Raw genomic sequence first — 17,021 nt, 5'->3', positions numbered from 1 at the left:
GTCCAGAGAACAATGTTATGGATAGGTAGGCTAATTTCAGTTGAGAGGAGTTTAGCCAATTGTGCACCGGTAAGGGCACCACACAGTTCCAGTCGGGGCATTGATAGTTGCTTTTTGGGTGCAACACGGGATCTAGCCATAACAAATGAGGTATGAATATTTCCCTCTTTGTCTTGTAGGCGCAGATATGCCACTGAACCATAAGCCCTCTCAGAGGCATCGCAAAATACATGCAGTTCAATCTTGTCATTGTCAGATTCTGGACAGACTGGGAAATAGCACCTTGCCATCCCTATCATGGGAAGATACTGCAGTTCATTGGTCCACTCTTGCCATTTGTCAAGCATCTTTTTTTCAATGCAGCCATCCCAGCCTCTTTCGTTTATCCACAGAGCTTGAACAAGGATTTTAGCCCGGGTGGTATAAGGCAAAATATAACCAAGAGGGTCATATTGAGACGCTAGCACTGAGATGCATGCATAAATATTGCGCATAGTGGGCTCATCTGTGGAAAGTGGACGGTTTCGATAGCTAAGCTTGTCGGATGGGCAGTGCCAAGAGAACCCAAGTGTAGACTCTTGTGGATCTGTCTTGTTTACAGTCAGCCATAGCTCACAGCTTTCGGACCTTGCCTTAGTTGGTAGATGAGCAATTACCTCTGGGTAGTTACTGGCCCATTGTCTAATTTCAAATCCTCCAGCAGATAGTAAAGCTCTCATCTTGTTTATGAGCTGTTTGGCCTCATCAGTTGTGGGAAGGGACTGCAAACAGTTATCCACATAAAAGTATTTCAATACTGAGTCTACCACCTCTTCATTGCCTTCACGATGGGGCGTGACATGACGCTGGAGGGCGTAAATGGCACAGCATGGACTGCATGTGGTCCCAAATGGAAGAACACGCCACTCATAGATGTCAGGTTGTCTATCCTTTTCCAGATCTCTCCACAAGAAGCGAAGTAAAGGCTGATCTTCTGGAAGGAGGCGTACTTGGTGAAACATTGAGCGAATGTCCCCACTGATGGCCACAGGATATTGTCTGAAGCGGAGAAGAACTCCCAGTAATGAGGGACCCAATGTAGGTCCTGGAAGTAACTGATCATTCAGTGAAGCTTGAAGGAACCGATACGAACCGTTGAACACAACCCTGGCTTTATTGTTGTGATGCACAAGGTGGTGGGGAATGAACCATGACTCTTCTGTTGCTTTAGCCTCTTCAGGAGTGAGTTTCGTTGCATACCCTGCCTGCTCCAGTTTGTGTATTTCTTTCTTGTAAACTTCTGCAAGTTCTACATGTCGATTCAAACGGCGCTCAGTGGCTCTTAAAAGAACCATGACTGATTCAGGACCTGCATACAATACCTCTGCATTCCCTTTGCGAAGAAGAGGGGTTGCGTAGCGGAAGACTCCATGAACTTCAACTCTCTTTGTCTTTGTTTCCAGCATTTGAAGAGCATCTCTGTCCTGCTTGGAACGCGTCATGTCTTTCACAGGCTGGAAGGGAAGTATGTCTACTTGCCATAACTTTTCAACATGATGAGACAGATCTTGTGTGGGAGAGCGGATAAGTGAGATGTTCGGACAAGTAGTCTACAATGGCTGGTCAAGGAATGTAGTTGGACCCTGGATAGCCCAGCCCAAACTTGTACTAACTGCCACAGGACTACCCAATGGGCCCATAAGTACTGGAGCTATCGGTGTGACGAGATGTGGGTAATCAGAACCGATAAGGAGCATGGGCTGTACCTCTTTAAAAGGAATAATGGGAACGTCTCTCAGATGTACAAACTTCTGCTTTAAAATGTCCACAGGGCAGGATTGCTTGGCAATGTTCAGCTCTTGTGCTGTGTAAAAGCAGTGTGTATCTTGTGACGAATCCTTGGATTCATGGAGGCAGAAACTTCAAATGAGACTGATGCACCCTGAATCTCTACTACCTCCTGTCTAATTGTCCTGAGGGCAAGTGTTTCATCCTTTTTCTCCAGATCAAGGTAGTGCACTGCTGTGGGGAGTATTATGGTCCTTTCAGACCCATCATCTAGAATGGCATACGTGTCCAATGTTCTCCCTTTGCTATGAAGTCTGACCTGAACCACTTTCAATGTGACTCTACCAGAGTGAGTTACTTGATCTAGGTAAACTGTACGGGGTACTGTATTCACAGTAAGGATGCTCTTGTTGATGTTGGATGCCATTTCATGAAGAACTGACTGGTGAAGTGTTGTTCACCACAAGTGGGACATGGCTTTTTCAGGGTGCAGTTTGCAGGCTCATGACCTCTACCACATTTCCAGCATCTGTTGTTGTCTTTTATCCATGCTGTTATTTGAGCAATGTTTAATTTACCAAACTCCGGACAAGAGTTGAGATAATGCTGTTGGCATTTGCAGAAGGGGCAATAGGGCTTAAAGCTTTCCCGTTTCTTGGCTTTTGTCTGCTCTTTATTCGCCTGGAACAATGTGTCTGATGGCTTTTCTGTAGCATGATCTATGCCATAGTAGATTGTGGACTGTACCTTTGGTGGCTTCAGAATTTTCTGTTCTCGATTTTCAGAGCGAGGTCTATCTGAACTATAGAGATCAGCTGCTCTCCTTGATATCTGGAGTGCTTGTGATTTTCTTTCGAGCCACTCTGCAAACACAGGAAGAGTGTAGGTTTTGTCAGTCCCATTCTGGATAATACCTTTGGTTATGCAGTATTCAACAAAACTATCCCTTTGAGAGGACGGAAGTTTAGTGAGCAACCTATCAACATGGGAACCACACATAAGTTCAGTCTTAGATGAACCCTCCAATGTATTAAGGAGGCCAACAAGAGTACTAACTGACAACGCAATGTCCTCAAAACCTTGAGCATCCCCTGGTTTCAATGGAGGTGTGCGGAGAATGTTACCGATTTCTCCCTGTACCAGTTGTCTGGGCTGTCCATAACGCTGCTGCAAAGCTTGCATGGCTCTGGTATAAGGCATGGGGTCATACATGTATCTCTTAGCTATTTGAAAGGCAGCTGGTAATTTGAGATGGTCAAGTAACACTTGGAATGTATAGTCCTCCGTTAAATGGAGATGTGGGCCCAGAATGCCATCAAGTCCCTTCTTTAATAGAGCAAAATCACTCTCCTTCCCTGTGGTGAAATGAATGAGTTTAGGCTTAGGTATTCCATAAGAGGAGGCAATAGCCATCTCCACCATGCTTGGAAATTGAGCTGGCTGTACAGTAGAAGGGAATGGAGCAGAATATGGCTGTGGCTGAGCTCGTGTGTCTAGGAGTGGGGTAGATCTATACCCCTGCTGGTAAGGATGTGAATAACGTACAGATCGCGTTGGGGGAGGTTCTGAGTACTGAGACCTCAGAGGCTGTGCTGGAGCAAATGCTGCTAATGATTGAGTAAACTGTGGTTGTAAGTAATTGGGATTCACAGCGTTACTCTGTACAGGTCCCCACGAAGATGCATAAACTGGCGGTTTGCTAGGTACAGCTCGATACACTGTAGAAGTAGATGATGTCATTGGAGGTACAAGTTGTTGTGCAACCGATGGGGTGCATTGATAGGTCTGCTGAGGATCACCAGTGTGTTGATAAATGTATGGCTGATGCATCATACCTGCTGGAGCAGACTCTGGACGCGGCTCATGCCGTGCTACATGACACTCAGTAACAGGGACAGATGCTGGACGAGACAAGAGCTGTTGAGTCTGAGTTAATACTGTAGTTGGTGAATGTGCCGGTATCATTTGAGGAGACTTTTTCAAAACTTCAATGTTATCAGGGTTTTGTGAACCTGGTCTTGTGTCTGCATAGAGAAGAGGCAAGCTGGCACTACGTTGCTGGATGGACTGCTGTTCACTGCAGAGGGGAGGGACTAACCTTTGATTTCCAGCAGCTGCAGCATGGGAGTAGTCCTGATGCATACGTGGTGAACCTTTGCCTTGCTCGAGAGACATTTGTAATGTGCTTTGTAATTCCCTGATTTGCTCTTGAACATTCCATACACATTCCTCAACTATACGCAACCTTGTAGTCTCAGTGTACTGCTCAAACCAACGTCTATCAGGAATAGAAGTTCGATAATCCACATCTGAAGCGGAGACAGTGTCGCTAATATGCATATGCTGTAAATCCTCTTGCAAAGAGGGTGGAACGAGCTGTCGTGGTTGGGAAGTAAGTACAAAGTCCTCCAGATGTCCAGGAATTCGTCTGATCCTGCTAGGACGGAGACTCTGTTGTTCTTCAATGTAATCCTGTGATGCTGCCATGAAGATGAGCTGATTTTATACAACTAGTCTCGCTTTTCTCTGCTGGAGGATAATATAAGAGCTGTAAGTTTACCGACATGTTGTAAGTTTGACTGCTCTTGCTGCTAGAGCATTGAGTTCAGCAACGCATTAAATCCTCTCTTATGCCTCCCAGCACCCCATTCAATTCCTGGTGTCAAAGGCAGTGTGCTTGTTGTAATTGCGGTTGTGAACATTGGGCCCTTCCAATTAGCAACCACACAACCAGCCGCTGTTATCGCGAGAAAAATAAAATAAACTTACGTTTTAAAAAATAGAGCAAATTGCCTCTTCCACTTGTCTGGTCCCCACAAGGCGGCCTACCACTTGAACCAATCCAACCCCTTCCTTGTCACGCGGGCAGAGGCTTGGCAGGCCATCCCCGGAGTGTCAGACTGGGTTTTGGGGATAATAAAACAAGGTTATACACTTCAGTTCACTCGAAGACCCCTGCAATTCAGCGGCATGGTTCCCACCTTGGCCCATTCCCCTGAGATGGGAGCTCATTTCTCAGGAGGTACAGAAAGATATGGCACCCCCAGCTAGAGCTTTGGGCTCTGTACATTTGTCCTCTCATTGGGAGTCTGTTGACCTTCCTGAGAGCATACTAAATACAATCTCTCAGGCTAAACAACCAGCTACGAAACAACTCTATGCCCTTAAATGGTCTGTCTTCTCCGTCAGGTGTATAGCCCATGGCGCAGCCCCAACTTCCCTAGACATATCTCTGATATTGTCCTTCCTGCAAGAGCTGTTGGAAAAAGGCCATTCCCCTTTCACGCTCAAGGTCTACAGGTGCTGTTCATATAATTAGGATATCATCAAAAACTTGATTTACAGTCATGGCCAAAAATATTGGCACCCTCTGTAAATATGATCAAATAAGGCTGTGAAAATTCATCTGCTTTGTTAATCCTCTTTTTTTATTTTTTATTTTTTATTTACAAAAATGTATCCTTTCATTGGATAATAAGAAATTAAAATGGAGGGAAATATCACTATGAAATGTTTTTCTCTAATACTCATTAACCACAATTAACCCTTTTCAGAGATGTATAGTAACGAAGTAGAACTACTTCACTACTGTACTTAAGTACTAAAAGGCGGTATCTGTACTTTACTGGAGTATTATTTTTTTCTCCTACTTCCACTTTTACTTCGGTACATATGTTCGCTGAGTTTAATACTTTTACTCCGATATTTTTTTCATGTGCTGCATCGTTACTCGTTACAATTATAATAATGTTACGAATCATTCCATTACAAACCACTGCCAGTCACTGTAGATGGCAGGTTTGATGAAGCTGGCACATCATTGAGCGAAACAAGCGATTAAGAAGACTGCGCGTGCTGACTGAACTGCTGTGAAGAGAGAAATGAACACTGAGCCGAGCCAGATAATGACTCGTTCACGAGTCAAGAACCGGTTGCATCGGTTCTCGGATGACCAGTAACGTTAGTTCTTTCTGACAGTTCGATTCAATAAACCAGTTGAAGAAAACAGTTCACCGATTCTTTTGCGCTCGATGCAATGGCGTCATTGGCGTTTACTGCACCTGGGCTCATAACATTAACACAGAATCAGTTCAGAATCAATCACCAAAAGAATCAGTTCGGTCCAGACGCTCTGTGTGTCGGTTTGCTTCACGCTAAATCACACATGCGCAGTATCATCAGCTCCCCGGTTCACGAATCAGACGCGTCTGACAGAAACGGTTCTTGACTCGTGAACGAGTCATTATCTGGCTCGGCTCGGTGTTCATCTTCAGTTCTCTCTTCACAGCAGTTCAGTCAGTGTACTGTTTGAGTCAATGAATTACTCCAGGATATTGGTTTGTTTTAACTCAGAGGGAGTGTCAGACACATTAAACAAGTTAACAGCTTAATTCATCTGTGGATTAATGCGTATTAGAGATGCGAACTGTTTAAAACGATTCAATTCGATTTGGTGGACTGTTTCAAAAAGATCCGGTTACATCGAATGATTCGTTCGGGAACCAGATATCACAAACTGCTTTGTTTTTAACTGTCTTAACAACAGACACGGAAGAGAAGACAATGCTGAATAAATTCGTAGTTTTTGCTATTTTTGGACCAAAATGTATTTTCGATGCTTCAAAAAATTCTAAATGACCCTCTGATGTCTTATGGGTTTGAAACAACATGAGGGTAAGTTATTAATGACATCATTTTGCAAATTGGGCTAACTAACCTTAGTAACGTTAACGTTTTGTGTTTACAAGAAGTTACAGTCAAAGGAATTGTGATTGTCCTTTAGGTTAATCATTTGAAATAGTAAAAACAATATGTTCAAACTTTTGACTACTTTCTTTAATAGCTACATAACACAATACTTCTACTTTTACTTTCAGTACTTGAGTAGTACATTTTAAAATAGACTACTTGCAATACTTGAGTACAAAAAATGTTGAATACTTTAGTACTTCTACTTAAGTGTGGTGCTTAAAGAGCACTTCAACTTCTACTCAAGTCACTTTTTTGATAGAGCACTTGTACTTTTACTCAAGTATGGGTCTCTAGTACTTTATATATCTCTGACCCTTTTATTAAAGAGCCAGTAAGATGAAAATTCTAAGCTTCCTATCACTGTTTATAAGTCCTGTACAATAGGTTTAAATCCTATTGTCATTAAATTGTCATTTTGTCAAAATATCATTTTAAAATTACCTCAATTCTCAGAGATCCCCAAACGGTTAGCGCGAAGCTGTTCAAAAGATTCAGTTTCCTTAAACCCCACCTTTCGGTAGCATACTGTGTTCTGATTGGTCAACTGACATAGTTTTGATTGGTTGTTCCGCACACAACGTCATAGTAAACAGTGTGTTAGCATCTTTTTGGGGTGAATTATGTCTTATTCCTCTCATCGCGAAGCAAACAGTAAAATAAAATTGAAAAGTCTCGCTGCTTTTTCTTCTGTGTGGTTGTATTCAAGCCGCGCGCTTCAGTTTGACTCTGAATAGCGCGTTCAGCGCGGGGGCGTGGTCACATTAGATATAACAAAGGGAGACGTGAAAAACGGACATCGCGTTTTTTTCATATGGATTACTTTATCACAGAATATCTGTTAGCAGCACTTGTTTAGTTTTAAAGAAGACATGTCAAGCTTTCTATAGATATATCTATCATGTCTCTTCGTTGAGTATTCACGGAGTTACACTTCATTTTAATGACATGTTTGTACATGAAGATCAGCACAGACAGGCTGCAGACAGCACACATACTGATAAGACGCTCGGGAGAAAACAGACACATAACTTCATAATCATACTTAGCGTTGTGATTCAGAGATGCTCGTTGGTCTAAATAAAGTTGTTAATGAACCTCTTTTATGGCCAAACGCTTTGAAAATCCCGCTGTACTCACCGAGATTAGAAAAGCAGTCATCAGTGAAATGTTGTGAACACAACAAAAGGGATTTGTTGTACTGCTCTGTTATTGTGGTAAAAATGAATTTTAGCCATTGGTTCTTCTGATCTTCATTCTTTGGCAGTGAAAATAAAACAAACTTGCCTTTACAATTAAAAACACACTGTCTCCTCGACATGATGCTATCACACCAACCAGAGCGTCTGTGTGAGATTATTATGCAAAGTGCTCCTAGTGACATTCATAGAGATGGGCAAAAGATTTGAAATCTATAACGACTCGTTTCAGCGATTCAGAGTCGACTCCTTACTTTAGAAGCCAATAACTTTATAAATCGTGTACTTTTTGGTTTAATTACTTTGCACATTGTTTACACTGATGGACAGCTACATCATACACTGTAATACAGGTAATTTTTGATTTCCCATCTGTGTGGCTCTTTAAATACTTTTTAAACCTCCATTTGCCAGTTTAACAGCTCTACATTTTCTCCGATAATGCCTGATGAGGTTAAAGAACACCTGACAAGAGATCAGAGACCGTTCCTTCATCCAGAATCACTCTAGATCCTTTAGATTCCCAGCTCCATGTTGGTGCTTCTCCTCTTCAGTTCACTCCTCTCATTTTCTATAGGGTTCAGGTCAGAGGACTGGAATGGTTGTATCAGAAACTTGGTTTTGAGCTCAGTGTATTTGAGGTTTGTGTTTGGGTTATTGTACAGCTGGAAGATCTAATCATGCTCCATTATCAAAAAACAGTTTCAGTCACTTACCAATTTTTTTATCGGTTGGTATTTGATAGAATCCATGATACTATGTATCTAAACAAGATGTCCGGGATCTCCAGCAGAAATATAGGCCCACAACATCAAAATACAGCAGTATATTTCATTTTACTTACTTTTTTTATCTCAGTGTTCACCAATCCCATCTTGAGTGTTTGCTGCTAAAAAGCAAATTTTTTTGTTTCATCTGATCATAAAAGCCATTCCCATTTAAAGTTCCAGTCATGGCTGATAACTGAATATGCTTTAGTTTGTTTTTGAATGAGCTAGGAAAATTTTTCTAGTAACCCTCGCAAACAATATGTGGTGCTTTGTGACAATTTTTGTATTTTTTATTTATTTATTTTTTATTTATTTATTTATTTTTTACGTTTTTTTTAAACCAGAGACTCAGTTATTTTCTGCAATTCTCCAGCTGTGACCCTTGGAGTGTCTTCAGCAACTCTCCTTCTCACCACACATTAGGACGATATAGAAACGCGTCCTCTTCCAGGGATTCCAACATTTTCTGTTTGTTACAGGTTCTTAATTAGTTTTTTTTTAGTTAATTAGCTGATTAATTAGCTGAGTGTGGCACCAAGTGTCTTAAATATTTTCACAATATTCAAATTTTCTGAGATACTGAATTTGGGATTTTTCCTTGTCAGTTATAAACATCAAAATTAAAAGAAATAAACATTTGAAATATATCGGTCTGCGTGTAATGAATGAATATAATATACAAGTTTCACTTTTTGAATGGAATTAGTGAAATTAACTTTTTTGGGAAGTCGTGGCCTAATGGTTAGAGAGTCGGACTGGCAGTCGAAAGGTTGTGAGTTTGAGTCTCGGGCCGGCAGGAATTGTGGGTGTGGGGAGTGCATGTACAGTGCTCTCTCCACCCTCAATACCACGACTGAAGTGCCCTTGAGCAAGGCACTGAACCCCCAACTGCTCCCCGGGCACCGCAGCATAAATGGCTGCCCACTGCTCCGGGTGTGTGTTCACTGCTATGTGTGTGTGTGTGTGCACTTCGGATGGGTTAAATGCAGAGCACAAATTCTGAGTATGGCTCACCATACTTGGCTGAATGTCACGTCACTTCACTTTCACTTTCACTTTTTGTTGATATTCTAATTATATGACCAGCACCTGTATTTTGCCCAAAACCAGACACTTCTACAAAGTGCTGTGAAGTCTAGTAGATCAGAGTAGTGTGCTTGCATTTAGAGCGCTTTATTTCTCTGCGTGATTCAGTCTGTTAAAATGCATTTAGAATTATCACAAAATTTAAGATCTAGGGGCAGGAAATGTGTATATATATTTCTTTCATTTCACATAGTGCATTAATATCACATGAAGAGTTTTCTTAAAAAATCAGCATGATTACATACAGATTTTTTTTTAATTTTTTATAACCGTTCAGTATACAAGAAGTTAAGAGACTTGTGTGTAGTTGAGATATTTGTGAATTAGATCAAGTAATACTGAGTGAATATGACAATTTTTTTAATTAATCCTAAACTCCAGGTATTTTTTTAACAAAGGGGCTCACTATATATTTTTTTTGCTCATTCAACTTCTCAAAACTCCCAAATGCTTGCTGTCCAATATCACATACTCATCGATGAGACATGCAGATAGATAGTGATAAAAATGTGGAAGAGGCTGGAAGTCAACAGTAATTATAAATGCCAGAATATAAAATGTATTTTATTCATTTAAATGTTCATTTTCGCATATGTTCTACTAGATTTGTAAAATTGGTAAATTTGTAATTTTATGCACATTTAATGTAATTAAATTTTTGCACCAAATTACAAATAAAAAATGCATATCAGTTGCCTTATGTGCCTTATGTGATCTCGAATTGCAGAATATATTTTGTTACATGCATTTTAATTAATGTTCTTGTGTCCTGCGTAAACATGCAGTTCGCAGCTTAAATTGTCTTTTTTGGAGATTTCATGACTTACAACAGCCCTAGGTATTTATGCTTATACTTTTTGTGTGGGTTATTTATGATGACTTAATATAGAGCATGCGCCACATTAGTGTTGTCACGGTACCAAAATTTTAGTATTCGGTACCGCTACCAGTGAAAATCCACGGTTCTCGGTACCAATTTCGGTACCAAAGCAAAACACTAAAATATGCTAATAAAAAAAAACCCACAACGTTTTATCACTAAAAATAACCTGTAATAAAATTAATGTAAATGTAATTTGTCTTTTAAGTAATGAAATTTAAACACATTTTATTTTTTGGTAAATAAAGGAGATTTGCTATGTAAATTAAACCATGGAAGAAATATTGTGTGATTTATTTCTTTAAAAAATTAAGTTTTATATATATATTTTTTTGTATCACATACATTCTACTAAATAATACTAATATTTCTAGCACAATGCTTTATGTAAAAATGAAATTTTGACGGGCTACTTTTATTTTGACACTGGTTTTACTAAATTAAATGGTAAAATGCTTGTGAAGTGACTCGGAACAGTTCTGGTGATGTTGTTTATGTATTTATGTCCTCATTGAGACGGCATATGCTGAAATTACTGCAAGCGTCACACGCTTCAGTCTGTGTAGTAAACAAACCTGCACATCTCCTGCAATTCATTCATTCTCACAGCGACGCGCAGAACAAGCAGGATTCAGATTTCAACCAACTTTTGCAGCTTAACATTTATGGTTTGACAGTTACTTTACTGTGCACTGTGCTTCATACATCGCTACATTATAAAGGAAAATTAATATATATATATATATTTTCCTATGAAATGTTGCTTTTGTGACTGTACCTTTGGAGAGTTTGAGAAATATTGCATGTACTTCATTGCATATGTTTATGATGAAGCTCAGTAGGAGAAATTTCTTGCAGCTAAAAGGAAATGTCATCTATTTCTGTGTTTACAGATGGTGGTTATTTTATTTCCTGCCTCTGTGTCTTTTAACAAGTGAAGGTGAGTGCTAATATGAACCATTTCAGAAGCTAATATCTACCTTTTGAGTTTCCTAAACTGCCTCTTTTTTCATAACTTTTCTCTCTTTTCAGTGTCACTGCAGGAGCCTGTCTCAGTTGAGGGTTTTATTGGAGGTTCTGCTGTTTTACCTTGTTCTACTGAAGAACCACCAGATACAGTTCAAGACATAGATGAAGTGCGCTGGATACAGAAGGCCAAAGGCCAGAATGTGTATCTCATTATTAATGGTCAAGTCTCTGTGGAAGAACAGGATCCAGAGTACAAGAACAGAGTTGAAATCTTTCCTGAGGAGTATCTGAGAGGAAACTTCTCCATCAAACTCAACAATCTTCAACACACTGATGCAGGAGTATACTGGTGCTACATCTTCATGAAGGAACAAGTACTCAAGAGTGTTGAACTTTCGATAAAAGGTGTGTAAAACCACATGATTGACAAAAATCTGTACATTCCAGCCTTTGTTCTTTTGCATAGATATTATAAAGGGATGCACTCAAGGTTTGTGTTTTTCCTCCAAAACTGTAAATCTTTTGTTTTCCAGAGAGATCAGAAAGACAAATCCCCAGTGAAGGCACAAAACCAAGACCAGAGATGACTGTTATGATCATTTCTGCTCTGTTTATTGGTATTATATCTTCATTGGCTGTAAGTTCATTCAGCATCATGATCAAGATGTACTTCACATTGTAATTAAGTGACAGCCTCAAACGAAATATTGTAATGATGAATGTGTTCCAGAACTGTGTCACAGGGGTTTCTTCATAAATCACAGTGTCCCAAGCCTGGATAAAGGAGGAGGAGCTGGAGAACTACTCGATATATTCACTACAATATCATCGGAGCAGGTGCTTCTCGTCACCTGATGTCTTCATGAATGAATGTCAGCTGAGAGAGAGAGAGAGAGAGAGAGAGAGAGAGATCGGGAAAGATCCATGAGCCGGGATTCAAGTTCAGGACGCCAGCAGCGCAGCGGCTCTGTGTGACGGCGTCAGCAATATATTGAACTTTTCTGAACTATCTTGTAGAGCTAGAAATATCATGTTATTAACAGGAAATACATATTCAGAAATGTTTTTACAGGAACTACTCAATGTTTGAATCATATATAGTAATATAGTATCACTTGTTTTGGAAGTTTTATTAGATTAGATTATATAATTCATTGCTGATTTAAATATAAAAAATATGAATATATAAATATGAAAATATATTGTATTTATTTCCCCCCAATAAATGATTAAATCTGATGAAAATCATCAACATTAAACAACTCAAAAGTAAATCACATCACTGATAAATTAGAGGGAAATGTGCTTACATTTTATGAAAACATCACAAAATCTTTAAAATAATCTTAGGCCCGGTTTGACAGACAGGGTTTAGACTAGGATTAGGCCGTAGTTCAATTAGGATGTTTAAGTCATTTATATTAACATTCCTGGAGTGTATCTTGAGACATTAAAGAAACTGAAATATTTTAAGATTAGTGCATGTTTCTTTCAGTTGAAACAGCTCGGATTTACATTTTAGTCTGGGACTAGATTTAAGCTTTGTTTGTGAAACAGAGGGTTATAACGTCTTACAATTAGGCCTAATGTTTATACAGAATATAATTTCTGAAACGCTTTTTTTTTATTTATTAAATATTACATCTTCACTCATTCATCCCTGAATCATAGAATGGCTCAATGTTCTTGTGTCAATCGTGTGTAATGTGTATTGAATCAGCTAGAAAATACAGCTAGAGGAAACACTTCTGATTATATGTTGTACAATGTCAGACAGCTTCATGTTAAGATAGGTTAATAATATGAGACACAGGCAGTTATCAGCAACTTATATCAACAGCCACATTATTTATGATCTACTTTATACAGAAACTACAAACCTGATTCCAAAAAAGTTGGGACACTGTACCGATTTTGAATAAAAACAGAATGCAATGATGTGGAAGTTTCAAATTTAAATATTTTATTCAGAATACAACATAGATGATATATCAAATGTTTAAACTGAGAAAATGTATCAGTTTAAGGGAAAAATAAGTTGATTTTAAATTTCATGGCATCAACACATCTCAAAAAAGTTGGGACAAGGCCATGTTTACCACCATGTGGCATCCCCTCTTCTTTTTATAACAGTCTGCAGACGTCTAAGACTGAGGTGACAAGTTGCTCAAGTTTAGGAATAGGAATGTTGTCCCATTCTTGTCTAATACAGGCTTCTAGATGCTCAACTGTCTTAGGTCTTCTTTGTCGCATCTTCCTCTTTATTATGCGGCAAATGTTTTCTATGGGTGAAAGCTCTGGACTGCAGGCTGGCCATTTCAGTACCCCGATCCTTCTTCTACACAGCCATGATGTTGTAATTGATGCAGTATGTGGTCTGGCATTGTCATGTTGGGAAATGCAAGGTCTTCCCTGAAAGAGACGATGTCTGGATGGGAGCATATGTTGTTCTAGGATATACCTTTCAGCATTGATGGTGCCTTTCCAGATGTGTAAGCTGCCCATGACACATGCACTCATGCAACCCCATACTATCAGAGATGCAGGCTTCTGAACTGAGCACTGAAAACAACTTGGGTTGTCCCTGTTCTCTTTAGTCCGGATGACATGGCGTCCCAGTTTTCCAAAAAGAAATTTCAAATTTTGATTCATCTGACCACAGAACAGTTTTCCACTTTGCCACAGTCCATTTTAAATGAGCCTTTGCCCAGAGAAAACACCTGCGCTTCTGGATCATGTTTAGATTTGGCTTCTTTTTTGACATATAGAGTTTTAGCCGGCCACAGCGAATGGCACAGTGGATTGTGTTCACCGACAATGTTTTCTGGGAGTATTCCTGAGCCCATGTTGTGATCTCCATTACAGTAGCATTCCTATATGTGATGCAGTGCATCTAAGGGCCAGAAGATCATGGGCATCCAGTATGGTTTTCCGGCCTTGACCCTTACACACAGAGATTGTTCCAGATTCTCTGAATCTTGTGATGATATTATATGAACTGTAGATGATGATAACTTCAAACTCTTTGCAATTTTTCTCTGAGAAACTCCTTTCTGATATTGCTCCACTATTTTTTCGCTGCAGCATTGGGGGAATTGGTGATCCTCTGCCCTTCTTGACTTCTGAGAGACACTGCCACTCTGAGAGGCTCTTTTTATACCCAATCATGTTGCCAATTGACCTAATAAGTTGCAAGTTGGTCCTCCAGCTGTTCCTTATACATTTAACTTTTCCTTCCTCTTATTGCTACCTGTTTCAACCTTTTTGGAATGTGTAGCGCTCATAAAATCCAAAATTAGCCAATAATTTAGCATGACATTTCAAAATGTCACACTTTCAACATTTGATGTGTTATCTATAAGTTTAAAAAAAGAATGGAATAATTTACAAATCTCATACAATTTGTACAGTGTACCAACTTTTTTTTGGGATGGTCTGTATTTTAAACACTTGCAACACTATTTTCTTTCTTTTGAGGTCAATAAAAAAATGAAAGCATTTTGCATCCAGTGTTTAAGAAATGAGTCATGTATGTATATGCTGAGAGAAAATGCATTTTTAAACAAGTTATCAGATTTAAAATATATATATTTTAAACCTTTAATAGGCCAAATGAAAAACCAACAAAAGTATCAGATACATTAAGAACAATTTAACTTACCGAACAGAAGCAGTATATTTTAAGTTTTATGAAAACCAACTCGCATATCACAGCAATGAGCATAAGATACAGTAAGAGCACTCTTCAGACTCAATATTAGTAAGATTTGGCCAAGTCTGTGTTGGAACTGTAAATAAAATGCAGTGATAGTTGTTACCGTATCACTGCAGCTACAGACTGTACTGAATTTACTGAGTCCACTGATATCTGTTGAGAATAACTTCATATTTTATATGTGCTTATAATTCACTACTGAAATACTTAAATATACACAACTGGTTAAAATTGAATAAAACATTTTTTGCTCCCCAAAAAACTAAATAAAAACCAGTTATATTATTAATTATTATTACAATTTAAAATAACTTTACATTTGTATTTGTACACAGCAAAAGATATATTTTCATCAGATAAACTAGATCTACACATATTCCTATAATAAAAATTAAGTAAACACTCCATAGTCTCTGAATTATCAACCACAGGAAATTATAAGAGCTGTCACTGCTTAAAATTTCAAAAGCAATATATATATATATATATATATATATATATATATTTTTTTTTTTTTTTATGTGCATTTAGTCGTTTAGTCAGAACTCAGAAAAGCGCTTTATTACCATCTATGTTTACACGAAGGAATTTGACTTGTGGACAAGAGCTTCCAATGCAGAAGTAAGTATGGACTTGGTGCAGAAGATGCTGGAAAAGGGAAGGAAATGACACATAGTATTAAGGTTCAAGGGTATGTAAACTTCTGTTCTTTCGTACCTTATTGCTTTTAATAAAAACTCTTACCACACAAACACAATAAATAAATAAATAAATATATATATAAACCCTTAGTGTTCTGTTGCTTTAAATCTAGCGTCACTAACTTCAGGAAGCTCGCCTCTACGCATGCGCGTGTTGGTTACGTCGAAGTTCGTTCTTTGTAAAACTCCTTCGTCTCCAACAGTAAAGAATTGTAAAGAAAGTGATTTCTGTCTGCCGTTCATAATTCGAAAGTTGCGAGTGTAGGCTATAGGCAATTTAAATCTCACTGGAAAACAATCAAACAGCATGTGAGCCCCAGGAGGGGTTAAGCAGAAACTACTTTCACTTATGAGAAGCGGATAACATCTCATTTCTTTGAAGGTTTGTCGCATTCTTTATATCTGAGATTTTTATTTTATTCTCACACGAAACATAAATGGTGTATAGGAACAGCAGGGAGATAATATTTTATTTTTAAGCCTAAACGTTACGTTTGTTTCAGTAAGCTTTTTCAGCTTGAGCTATTGCGTCCCATTCCAGCAGAATGGTCAAACGTGACCACAAAGCGCAGAACCTGATTTTACCAAGTGAGACATGTTCCTGGGACGACATCTTTGAAAAGATATTGGTACATTCTTAATGTTGATGCAATTATACGATGTGTTGTTTCCTCAGTAAGTTACCTCTTTCAATGCACGCGACACTGTTTAAGTGTCATTTAACCATGATTTCACATGGTGACGTGGTTCACAGACCACGATTACTTTATCTTGGCTAATCATTCACTTCGTTGGAAACTGACAATCGCTCAAATAAACGTATATTTCAAGTGTAAATCACTTAAATATACACAGAGTAAAACAGCATTATTTGGCAGTTTATTTACTCTAAGTGAAAATAGCAATAGATTTTATTTACACTTTAAAAATAGCAGTAGGTATGTTTGCATTGTGTAGATAGATGCATTTTTTACTTAGTGGCAATAATGGCAGATACTTTATAGACATTTTATGTAGTACAATAGTTATAATGAAAATATTTATTAAAGTTATCAAATGGATGCCGCCCTATGGGATAATTAGTCACTACCCCAACCCTTTTAATTATAAAATACTTAACAAATGGCTATTTTGGTGCTTAATTTCCACCTTTCCTTGGAATGTTTTATTCATTTTATTGAAAAG

At 38.6% G+C, this 17,021-nt stretch overlaps 2 protein-coding genes across 7 annotated transcripts in view; both read left to right on the top strand.

Moving 5' to 3' along the window:
- The window catches only part of LOC127988265 (V-set domain-containing T-cell activation inhibitor 1), a 138,695-nt gene extending 125,858 nt beyond the window's left edge, over window positions 1-12,837 (top strand). The window contains exons 4-7 of one of the 3 annotated variants that reach the window (XM_052590920.1): window positions 11,345-11,391; window positions 11,484-11,825; window positions 11,954-12,057; window positions 12,151-12,829. In XM_052590920.1, coding sequence (XP_052446880.1) covers window positions 11,345-11,391; window positions 11,484-11,825; window positions 11,954-12,057; window positions 12,151-12,177 — 520 coding nt within the window. In that variant the 3' untranslated portion in view covers window positions 12,178-12,829. Of the gene's footprint in view, window positions 1-11,344; window positions 11,392-11,483; window positions 11,826-11,953; window positions 12,058-12,150 lie in introns of all 3 variants that reach the window. The other 2 variants (XM_052590919.1, XM_052590921.1) reach the window with 2 other exon arrangements.
- Window positions 1-17,021, top strand: part of LOC127988268 (V-set domain-containing T-cell activation inhibitor 1) — a 172,257-nt gene that overhangs the window by 65,662 nt on the left and 89,574 nt on the right. The window contains exon 1 of one of the 4 annotated variants that reach the window (XM_052590925.1): window positions 15,965-16,218. The exons of 1 other annotated variant lie outside the window; for it this stretch is intronic. The gene's annotated coding sequence lies outside the window, so the exon portion shown is untranslated. Of the gene's footprint in view, window positions 1-15,964; window positions 16,219-17,021 lie in introns of those variants that run through there. 2 more of the 4 variants (XM_052590930.1, XM_052590929.1) reach the window with 2 other exon arrangements.

The sequence above is a fragment of the Carassius gibelio genome, chromosome B22 (assembly GCF_023724105.1).
Source record: "Carassius gibelio isolate Cgi1373 ecotype wild population from Czech Republic chromosome B22, carGib1.2-hapl.c, whole genome shotgun sequence".
In the NCBI taxonomy this organism is placed as follows: Eukaryota; Metazoa; Chordata; class Actinopteri; order Cypriniformes; family Cyprinidae; genus Carassius; species Carassius gibelio.
This window is presented reverse-complemented; position numbering and strand designations above follow the sequence as displayed.